Here is a 12,016-nt window from a genome sequence, read left to right on the forward strand (position 1 = left end):
CATAAAGTCACATACATGAAGGCAAACACATTTATTTCAATGGATGCAGTTTTAATCAATGCAACTCAAGTCACAGCAACGAAAAAGTTCCAGCACTACTTTTCTGTGACTTTGGTGTGATTTGAGAACCATAGACTGCAATGTTAACTCACAAAAATTCACAGAAAGAAGAAAGTCACAAGCATGTTGCACAACATTTGGGTCTCAGCAGTGTGAATGGAGCCTAAGGAACATAAAACAAAGGACATAATGTGTCCTTTTCTTTGTAGACAAAAGCAGCCAGGAGTGGATACACCTTTAGTACAGAGTGTGCAGCTGCACAAAGGCCAAGATAAAGGACCCATGTTTATTAGATGAGGGTCAGATGGGTGCGGCGACCTTCTCTCACTGTCGCATAGATCTTGACATGGGTCACTTCTCTCTAGTTGCAAATCGATACACAATTATTGGGCCAGCAGTTGCAAGGGGGTGAGAAGGGAGGCAAAAATGTGTCTGGCACAGGGGGCTGTTTGCTGACTTTGTCTGCCATTGCCCACAGCAATCATCATTATACAGCCTATCAAATTTTGTACACTTGGGTGACAAAAGAGGGTGTGATGGAGCACATCTTATTCAGATCCCAGAAAATGACCCCTAGGGCTGAACAGACATGCTTTGCTTGTAATTTGTATTGAAAACAATGAGTGATACTTGCAGCATCTACTGACGTAACCACTGAATCCCCAGCCGCAAAAAAAAACCACATGTAAACCCCAACTGATTGGCAGTTCATTTGCTCAGCATTGTATATAAAAAAAATCAGAATTGTATTTTTAGAAAAAATACTATGTGTGTACAATCCTTAACATAATAAAACTACATCCCTTTCCCACAATACCAGACAGGTACAAAGACAAGTACAAAGGGAATGACAGGAGAGACAACATTTGAATCAACAAAAACTAGAAACTTGCTGATCTCTAAAGTTATAAGCATTGGGTGACATCTTGTGGTCATTAAAGTGTAGTACATGGACGGTGCTAAATATTAGTGGTGCCCAAATACTTGTGCAAGCGATTGCTTTTTGAATACTTAAGGTTGCTTTCCTTTAAAGATAATTTTCTTCGGGAATTGCAAATATCTACATTAAAAAATATATCTGGCAACTGCCAAAACTAACATTTTATAATGTATTTGCTGTTCAACAAATGAAGCTGTGCAAGATAAAGGACATCCAGGAACCCATCTGTTATAGACTTTAAACCATCCACTGCCCTCCTTCAGAATGCTATTTTTTATGGTTATGGTGTTTTAGGAGTTTTGTACAATATATACCATATTTTTCACTCCATAAGACGCACCTGACCATAAGACGTGTCTAGGTTTTAGAGGAGAAAAACAAGAAAAAAAATATTCTGAACCAATGGACTGCAGACAGTACAGGAAGTGACCAGACACTGCGGAAACAGTACAGGAGATGACCAGAGACTGCAGACAGTACAGGAGATGACCAGAGACTGCGGACACAGTACAGGAGATGACCAGAGACTGCGGACACAGTACAGGAGATGACCAGAGACTGCAGACAGTACAGGAGATGACCAGAGACTGCGGACACAGTACAGAAGATGACCAGAGACTGCGGACACAGTACAGGAGATGACCAGAGACTGCAGACAGTACAGGAGATGACCAGAGACTGCGGACACAGTACAGAAGATGACCAGAGACTGCGGACACAGTACAGGAGATGACCAGAGACTGCGGACAGTACAGGAGATGACCAGAGACTGCGGACACAGTACAGGAGATGACCAGAGACTGCGGACACAGTACAGGAGATGACCAGAGACTGCGGACACAGTACAGGAGATGACCAGAGACTGCGGACACAGTACAGGAGATGACCAGAGACTGCGGACACAGTACAGGAGATGACCAGAGACTGCGGACACAGTACAGGAGATGACCAGAGACTGCGGACACAGTACAGGAGATGACCACAGACTGAGTACAGTATAGGGGATGACCAGAGACTGCGGACAGTACAGATGACCAGAGACTGCAGACAGCACATGGGATGACCAGAGACTGCAGACAGTACAGGGCATGACCAGACACTGCGGACCTTTAGGGAGGGAGGGGGAGCGGGTACCTGAATTTGACAGGTACCAGCTCCCACTTTTGCGGAGTTCTCCTTCCTATACTGTGACACTCGACTTTGACAGCTGGGTGCCCACTGTGCATGCGCAAGAAGCGCTGCACTTTGTGAATAGCCCGGCGTCTTTTGGGACCTGTCATGTGTCCCAGAAGACACCGGACCATTCACAAAGCGCAGCGCTTCTCGCGCATGTGCAGTGGGCACCCGGCTGTCACAGATGCCGGGCGGGAAGAAGACAGCACGGGAAGATTACAGCGCTGGACCGAGGAACAGGTGAGTTCCTGCCGCAGAGAACAGCTGAGCAGCCGGCCCGGTATTCTGACATGGTGGTGGCGGAAATACCGGACCGGCCGCTTTATATTCGCTCCATAAGACGCACTGACATTTTCCCCCCTTTTTTGGGGGGAAAAAAGTGCGTCTTATGGAGCGAAAAATACAGTATTTTTTTTTTTTCACTACCAATGAGCGCATGTCCACATAAGGTATTCACCTTACTAACCGTTCTGTATCTGCCACCCCTCTCTGCCAATCCCTCCACTGGCTTCCCATTGCCCAACAAATACAATTAAAAACATTAACAATAACATAGAAAACCATTTATAACTCTGCCCCAAATTACATCAGCAATCTTGTCTCTAAATATTCTAAATATCACCCAAACCGTCCTCTCCGCTCCTCGCAAGACCTCCTGCTCTCTAGCTCCCTTGTCTCCTCCTCCCATGCTCATCTCCAGGGCATCCCCTATCCTCTGGAACTCTCTACCCCAATCTATCAGCCTATCACCTACTCTGCCCACTTTTAGGCGATCTCTGAAAACCTATCTCTTCAGGAAAGCCTATCCTGCCTTCAGCTAATAACAGAATCCTCTATTCCTCCTACCAGTCTATACCCCACAGTTATTACTTTTTGTTCCACCCACCCCTCTCTCTTAGATTGTAAGCTCCAAGGAGCAGGGCCCTCCTAACCCTCTTGTATTGAACTGTATTGTTGCTGTATTGTCTCCAGTTATATTGTAAAGCGCTGTGAAAACTGTTGGCGCTATATAAATCCTGGATAATAAGGTTGATCTACGTATTTACTGCACTAAGGCCTCATGCACACTGGACATTTTTAACTGCATGCACCTAAATGCATTTAAACACATTAACACTAGATTACATTATTATTCTGGCCAATGAAATTATCACCCCAGCGCTTAACGCACCTATTGCTTTTACATGCACCAAGTGTTTTTTTAATGACAAAATGCTGCTGCCAGGAGGAAGGGTGTCTAGGAAGATGGCCAAACACCCTGCATGCTATGGGCCTAAGGGTCGGTTCATACCTGAATCACACAGGAACCTCCTGAGTGGTTTCTGTGTGACTCAATCTTTCAAATGAATAGGCTGAAATTTCACAAAAGTAATGCAGGAACTACTTTTCAAAAAAAAAAAACCCCACTGGTACCAGGTGATCCAGTGCAGGCAAATGCACTGTGTTTGGGATATGTATTTGGGGTGTTAGCAATATACGGACACCCACATAAAATCACTCAGTGCATTTTGAATGCAGTGCAGGAAACGTTCAGTACATGTGTTTCCCGTACCACATTCTGGTGTGAACGAGCCCTAAAAGATGCATTTGCTGGCCATGTTGTATTACTTGTACAGTATGTAGCCTCAACTACATACAGTATACAGAGTTGTGCAGATCATTAGCAGGTAGACTTGAGTGTCTCTTCTTTTTTATTTGTTTTTCAGATGAAAGTTTCATTTTCGGATGTATCAGAATCTTCAAATGGGCACAGAAACGAACGTCAATGAATCAAAAAAAGTTATAATGAAACTAACAAATGCTTGTTTCACTCAGATGACATCACATGATGAGATGGGCCCATGGGGAAATTAGTTCAATTATTTTTGGATTCGATAACGAATAGATCCAAATTTCATTCCATTCATTAATTAGGATGCACATGTCGATATTGTCCAATCCGCTCATGCCATTTATTTTGGTGGGTTGGACTAGTGCTTGAAAATATTGAATCCTTTTGAATAGTTTTTATAATATATCAAATATATTTGATAATATATTGAATACTGTATATAGCAATCTTGCAAAAAATTGGAAAAATGTTTTAATCCATTCGGACCAACAAATATACAAAATTAATGTCTAAAGAAACTAAAGAAATTTTAAAAATGAGTTAGTTCAGCATAACAATAATGACAAAACAAAATTATTCGATCAACGAATGCATCCGAACCTCAAATTTCCAGCATGCACATGTCTATTAGCAGGATCTGGAATGTACCTAATCTGCATTTCTTTATATGGCCGTATATAATTTCTTTTTTGGCCATGTAGGCAGTTTTTGGGTTATTCCCAAAAAACCACCCACGCAGCACAGTGTGCACGGGGTTGATGTGCGCTGTGACAAATTTTGGAGCATAAGTTGGCTTTGAAGTACATGGTAAAGCTCATTACTACTAACCTCCCATCTAGAGGCCACGTGATCCTGGATTATTTCTTTAAAACTATAAAAATGGGAAGGAGCATGCATGGCAGTACTCAGGCTAAAAGTACTTGTCAACTGCATGATGACCGGGGTATAGTATCCAAAATTTGGCACTCACCAAGCAGGTTCTCCTCTCCACATCCTCAGTTGACCAGGATGAATAAAAGCTGCCTTGTTCCAACATGATGACTTTACCTGAGCTATTCAGTTCTGAGTATGTGTGTATAATGCCCGAGATATCCTCCTCTCTCATGTTACAGATCTCAGAAAGCAACGGAGTGCAGCTATCCCCCTTCCCATCCCTAAACTCCATCGATCCAGTGCTGTCCCCCTGCAGGACTCCTCCACTTCCTGATCTCACAGGGGACACAGGCAGAAGTGGGAGCCATAAGTATGGCCGACCCTATGGCTGTGTATGTCTATTAACACAAATGGCCCAGCTCGGAAGTGAGCACGTATGGGTGCCCCCTTAGCATCAGTTAAAAGTGTAATGGGCTTCAAATGGCTCCCAATGGTACAGCTGTTTTTTTTTTTTTTACTTTTATCAAAGTGTAATCGAGCAAAAAAAAAAAAAAAAAGGATTTTTGGTTTACCTGTAAATTCATATTTATATTGAGCTTGATTCTGAGTTGTCCAGGAAGAACTGACACTCAAGATGAACTGGCGCTTGACTGGGAAAGGAAGTACCTTGTCTTTAGTACTATTGGCCCGAGATATGATTTGACAAATCCACCTAGAAATAGATGATCAAGATGCAGCCTAACCCTTAAAAGGGCCCTCAGGCAGAACAGACATACTACTGCAACAAAGCTGTAAATTTCAGAAAAACTTAAACAGCTGGAACAATAAAAAAACAGTTAAGCACCTTCTCTTTGGGATATTTAAGATTAGGACAAAAATATAACAACTCAACAGCCTGATTCAGATAGAAAAGGAAGCCCAAGGCCTCAGTACCACTTTATCTTGGTAAAGAACCCAAAAAAAAGTCCTTGCAGGAAGTGCAACAAACTCCGATACACTGCAGGCAGTCGTGGAACTACCAGAGTTGCAAAGGTCGCACTAGCGACCGGGCCCTGGCATTCCACCACCGCGGGTGGGGAGGGCAGCCAAGAAGGTCATGTTAACAGACAAGAGGAAAGTGCCTGTAAAAATGTCTGTGTCAGCAATTTTGAACTGCACATGTGCTGCAGTTTCGGAAGCTGCCAATTAGACAACAGTCGGGCCCAGCTTCGAATCGAGTAGCAGGGTGTGGCTTATACATGCCTCATGGCACAAGTAAAGACCAAGCTCGGCAGTACACTAATCCGCTTAATTCGGAACTGCACATGCAAGGTTCTGAGTCACTGACATGGACGTGTTTTATTGCCAGCCCGCCACTGATGAGTTGTGGGTGGCCCATCATACACAATCTCTCCTCTGGCTTGCCTCCCTGAAACCCAAAGCCCACAATGAGGAGATGGAGGTGACTGGTGAGTGCCTGGCCACTAGCATTGCTCATACTGACAGCACAAATTCCGTGTTTGGTTCTGGAGCTCTGGAGGAGGATGTAAGGGGGAGCTCTAGAGGATGTAAGTTTCTATCTAAGTACCTCCAGCGTTCCCCTTACATCCTCCAGAGTTCCCCCCTTAGTATTTGTAATTACTTTCTCATCTGTTCTTACATTTCTTTAGAGCGCAGCATGATGTGTTGCTTTTTTAGATCTTTTAGCATGCTTCACTTTGTCAGTCAGATTCTATTTAAGTGATTAATCACAGTTCTTTCATGGTTTAGCAAAAGCGCGTGGGGGCAATTACTTTTTCACATAGGGCCAAGCAGGTTTGGACAGCTTTTTTCCCTTAAATTAAATAATCACTTAAAAACTTTATTTTGTATTTACTTGGGTTATCTTAGTGTAATAAAATTTGTTTGATGATCTTAAGTGTGATGAAATATGCGGAAAAAAAAAATCAGAAATGTGGGCAAATGCTTTTTCACAGCTCTGTAGCCACAAAGGGACAGGGAGTGTGTCATTCCCAGGATTACCTGGGAAACAAATGAAAAGGGGTGATTAACCAGATCTTCAGAAGACCCCCTCTTTTCTCCTGCAATTTCTACAACAATATTTAATTGGCTGAACACTTCCAACCCAGTAGATCTCATCCTACATCATTATTTGTTGCAGTTACCTGTTGTGATCTAAACATAAGAATGTCGTGCTTTAGCATGATTATACCATACATTAATCAGTCATTTACAGCAAACATTTTCAACTATTCATAACATATCTAATTTTAAGATGTAAAGAAAACAATTCTAAAGAAAATGTTTTTAAATATTTTATTATGAAGTTTTTATTATTTTTTTTAAACTATTCTACAAATCTTCATGCTCCACTCTCTCTTGCGATGAGATCCATCGATTGACGATCACTTCCTATAAAAAGAAAACAAAAAACATTACAAAATGATAAAAAAAACCCTGCAGTTTTCCTTTAGAAAATATTTTATCATAAATGGCTTAAAGTTTAAGTGAGTCAATTGCTCTCAAAATTGTGCAAGTCAAAAAGATTATAGAATATATAAAAAGGGTATGAGAAGAGATTTCCCTTTGTGAAGATTGCATGTCAAAAAGATCAGTGGATGCAAAGAGATAGGCAGAGAAATTATAAGCCAATCTTGACTCTATCATTAAAGTTGAGCCAAGGTACATCTCTAGCCTTGTTTTGGAGTTTAAAGGCTCATCCACATCAGGTGCATTGATCTGCACTGACCAATGCAGGCTTAACACAAGGACACTGATCATTTTTTGCCTATGTTCCCACCATACAATGTCTGCAACGTCTTTCACAATGTCTTGCAATGAGTGAGAGTGGGCAAGACTAGGTGTGTTAGGTGCCGACTGACAAGCTACAGGTATGTGAATCAGCAGTGACAATGCTAAAAGCCCCCCCCCCCCCCACACACACACACACATTTTTTCAATCAACTGTAGAGCAAGCAGATACAGAGTGGTAACTTTGCTCTGGCTTCCTGGTGGCAAGAATCTTCATCTTCCCCAACGGAAGAAGCCCAAGCAGCAGACTGTGAAGTTGTCTTCCTCTCTGGACATTAGGAAGCATCCCTTTAGTTTATCCACTCCCTCAGTTTCTGCATCCAGACCCTCTAGTGTGGCTCCCCATCCATAAGTATCCACACAAATCTGGAATTCCAAGTCTGCCAATTCCTCAGACAAGCCTCCCTCAGCATAAGTGTGCACCCCTATTTTGCAGAGTGACATATGCTGACATTTGCAGAGGCTTGAATAGCTTGTATTCCAGACACCTAGTTGCAAGAGGCGGTGTCCTAAGGCTACAAACTTAAGTTTAATTTCCTGCCCCTCCCATTCCTCTCACTTCAAATCTTCCTAGTTTCCTCAGAGACAGGAGAATCTTCTGAAGGCTTTCTTCGGCCTTCTAGAACAAGGTGTCATACTATGCTCCCTGTTATAGAATGGTTCCATGGGTTTTTTCTAGTCAGTTTACAGTCCCAAAACCTAAAGGGGGCATTCAACTGATTCAGACTCAAAAATTCTAGAATAAACCAGATCTATCATTCCCTCTCTTCATCAGGCTTCTTTGGACATAAAAACAGGATATAAACAGGACTTAATGTATAATCCTTTCCATTAAAAGACAGTATATGTTTTTATACTGCTGTTTTCAGGAAGACTGGACACTGGCAAACAAAAGAATTGTAGGCCTACCCTGAATAATTCCTGCTACTATTAGCACATTTCAGATATGTAACAAAACAGCACTGAAAGCCTGAACATAAACACAGAGGGGTGGGACCTGGGTCACAGGAACACAGGGAATGTGAAACACTCAGGATAACCAAAATCAGTCCAGCTGAGTTGGTAACTGCAAACCATGCTAATGAGCCCAAGAAAACAACAACAGGACTGGGGACTACTTACAGTTCAAAGAGCCACCTTAGTACCAAAGTCCTTAGACCCAAGCTGGCATTAGAATAAACCTAAACACTGAAAATCCAACTGATAGTAATTAGAGACTGTGTGAATGGAAAACAAGGCAGAAGCCTTGCAAAATCTAGGGTATAGTATATTAAAGTTGAAATGCCAAAGAGGTACTCACAGATCTAATAGTGTGCCTTTATGGGAAAAGGAGAAAAACAATCATTGAGAACATAAGCTTAAATACTGCTTAGGTAATAAAGATAAATCTCCTTTTGATAAAATTGAACTGAACAGAGAAGGAAGGACAATGTCCTGGTTGAGGTACAAGGCCAAAAGCACCTTACGTAGGAAGGGAGTTCTAGGCCTTTCAGCCAGATGGTACACAGCCCAAAAATCAAAGATGTTGATCAGAAGATGAGATTCCTTAAATATACCCAAGACTTCCCCCAGCTCTACAAGCTGGCATCCATCAGAAATATATTCCAAAAGGTGAGAAGGAAGGCCTTTCCTGACTTCAGAGCCAGACTTCTGAGCCACCAGGCCAAGGATAATCTGGTCCTTTGCTTCCGATGAATCGATCTGTCTAGAGACTGGACTTGTTCCATGACAACAGAATACTGTGATGCAGAGGTCTAGTGTGAAGCTGAGTAAATGAGACTGTCTCGAAGGAGATTACCATCAGATATTTGACTGAAGACTGAGATCCGAGAGTATGAGACATCTCCAAGGGAAGAAAAACTCATTGCTTAGAATACCTTGCTGTAGCACTAGCACAGTTAGGCGGTTCCAATGATAATTTCTGAAGGTTCAGGATCCATCAGAATATTTGGACAGTTGAGGCTACATTTTCTGTCAGAGCTTGTACCAACTGAGAGATTGTCTAAGCATCCCACAATTGGGATTCCCCGAGAGAATGGTAGGGCTAATACTGGGGCCAGCACCTGGATGAACATCCAAGGTGCAAAGGAAAGGTCAAATAGAAGCCACAAACTAAATTGCAGGGGGCCCATACAAAAGTGTAGGAAATATTGGTGCACTAAAAATATGGGAAACATGTAGGTACAAGTCCTTGATGTCCACAGAGGCCAGCAAGACTCCCTGGTGAGAGGGCTATGACAGACCCAGCGGATTCTAAATGAAATTTATTAGCTCAAAAATGAAACCTGCTCCAATCAATTTATAACTAGCCTTTTAAAATGGGATGCACACGAAAGAGATTTCCCTGGCTTGCTGGCTCAGGAAGTTTCTAATGATAGATGTCAGCTAAATTGAGCTGGGGAAAGAGCAGGGCATTCTTGGGCATCTTTTTGGTGCATGGGGATTTGGTTGAAGGAGAGATCCCATCTCTCAAGTCAGGCTTATGGTCTTCTTGGCTTTTCAGCTTATGGTCACTTGTGATTCCCCCTCTGTGTTTTGATCAAGCAGTATAAGTACTGCTTTGCTACACAACGGAGGCATGCTGATAGTAGGAAGGAATATACCATGGATTGGCCTACAGTTTTTTTGCCAGCGTTGTCTAATCCTCCTGTAGGCAGCAGCATAACCTGAAGGTCCAAACTTCCCTTGTCAATGGACTCCAAGAAAAGGATTTTATAGCGAGTAAAAAACAAAATCTTTTTGCTATTCACTTACAAGGCAGTATCTAATTATCATCTCCTGCCCCACATTCTACGCCCTTCTCGTCCCTTTATCATCTTTCATGTAACTGCAGGAGAAAAAGTGAAGGGAAATACTATAGAGTACCACTTGACTAACAGCTCTGAGTCTGCTGTGGCTACTCACTTTACATTCAAGATGGCAGAGCCCAGCAGCATTCTCGGGGCTTTTGGGTGTCTACACAAGAGAGGCTTTGACAAGTAAATGGTATGTCTAAACATGTTACTTGCAAATGTAATCTTACACAAAGATTTATGTTGAAATAAATGGTCAGTAAAAAAGGTACTTTTTAAATGAAAGCCTCAATCAATAATTATGCATTTTCCTTAAATCCCCAAATACTTTGAAAAATTAAAAAAAAAAACCATTAAGAGAAGTCCAGTGGACCATGGCCCAAAATGCCATTTGCCTACCATCCAAAATGGCCAAACAATAAACTGAATGGATGCATTGCTGCTCATGGAGAGGGTCCTACACAGTGTACATGATACTAAATGTAATATTTGACCTAAAACAGGGCTGATAATCCTCCATGTATGATATGCTGATCCGTGCCTTTATTTCTTACTGGAATTCATGGAATTATCTTGCACACCAAATATAACATGACAGTGACTATATACTGTCACCAATGTAATGTGTCTTCCTTTAATATACTCTCTTGCTTTAACCCATAACTTTATCAGATTGCCATTTTAAATCTTTATGATTTACATTTGCAGAAACGTCAGTAGATAAGAATGAAGCATTTTAACAAACTCCAGGGACAAAACATTATTATTATTATTATTATTATTATTATTACAGTATTTATAAAGCGCCAATAGTTCGCTCAGCGCTGTACATTACAAAGGGGGACAGAACATGTGACAGAACAATACCAATACAATGTGATACACGAGGGGTTCGAGGGCCCTGCTCTTTCGAGCTTACAATCTAGGAGGGAGGGGATGGTGGCACAGGAGGAGATAGCTGTGGGGGATGGAGTGGTAGGAAGAGTGGAGGAGGTCGGCAAGTTAGCAGGGGGTGGGGTAGGCTTCCCTGAAGAGATGGGTTTTCAGGGTGCGCCTAAAGGAGAGGAGAGTAGGTGATAATCTGATGGGTTGGGGCAGGGAGTTCCAGAGGATGGGTGACACCCTGGAGAAGTCCTGGAGGCGGGCATGGGAGGAGGAGACCAGGGAACTAGAGAGAAGGAGGTCTTGTGAGGAGCGGAGTGTGCGTGCTGGGCGGTACTTGGATATTAGGTCAGTGATGTAGTTCGGGGCAGTATGGTGGACAGCTTTGTACGTCAGCGTTAGGATTTTGAATTTGATCCGTTGCGCAATCGGAAGCCAGTGGAGGGATTGGCAGAGGGGGGTGGTGGAGACAGAGCGGTTGGAAAGGTGAATGAGTCTGTCAGCCGTATTCAGGATCGACTGAAGCGGGGATAGCCAGCGGCGAGGCAGGCCAGTGAGGAGGGAGTTGCAGTAGTCGAGTCGTGATATGATGAGAGAGTGGATGAGCTGTTTAGTGGTTTCTGGAGTTAGGAACGTGCGGATTTTGGCGTTTGCGGAGGTGGAGTCTGCACGAGTTTGTTAAAGATTGGACTTGGGGCTGGAAGGATAGGTTGGAGTCCAGAATGACACCCAGTACTCTGGCCTGCAGGGCGGGTTTAATGGTAGCGTTGTTGGATGTGACGGAGAAATCAATGGGGGGTGGTGTCCGGGCTGGGGGGAAGACAAGAAACTCGGTTTTGGAGAGGTTCAATTTAAGGAAGTGGAGCGACATCCAGTCTGATATGTCGCTCAGTA

General features: G+C 42.8%; 1 protein-coding gene across 2 annotated transcripts in view; it reads right to left on the reverse strand.

Moving 5' to 3' along the window:
• Window positions 1-6,939: 6,939 nt before the first annotated feature.
• The window catches only part of TSEN2 (tRNA splicing endonuclease subunit 2), a 61,422-nt gene continuing 56,345 nt past the window's right edge, over window positions 6,940-12,016 (reverse strand). For both annotated transcript variants that reach the window (XM_089678693.1, XM_089678692.1), the window contains exon 12: window positions 6,940-7,049. In XM_089678693.1, coding sequence (XP_089534819.1) covers window positions 6,990-7,049 — 60 coding nt within the window. In that variant the 3' untranslated portion in view covers window positions 6,940-6,989. The remainder of the gene's footprint in view (window positions 7,050-12,016) is intronic.

This window comes from Staurois parvus, unplaced genomic scaffold (genome assembly GCF_062004578.1).
Source record: "Staurois parvus isolate SC_StPar_1 unplaced genomic scaffold, SC_StPar_1.0 ptg000209l, whole genome shotgun sequence".
Lineage (NCBI taxonomy): Eukaryota > Metazoa > Chordata > Amphibia > Anura > Ranidae > Staurois > Staurois parvus.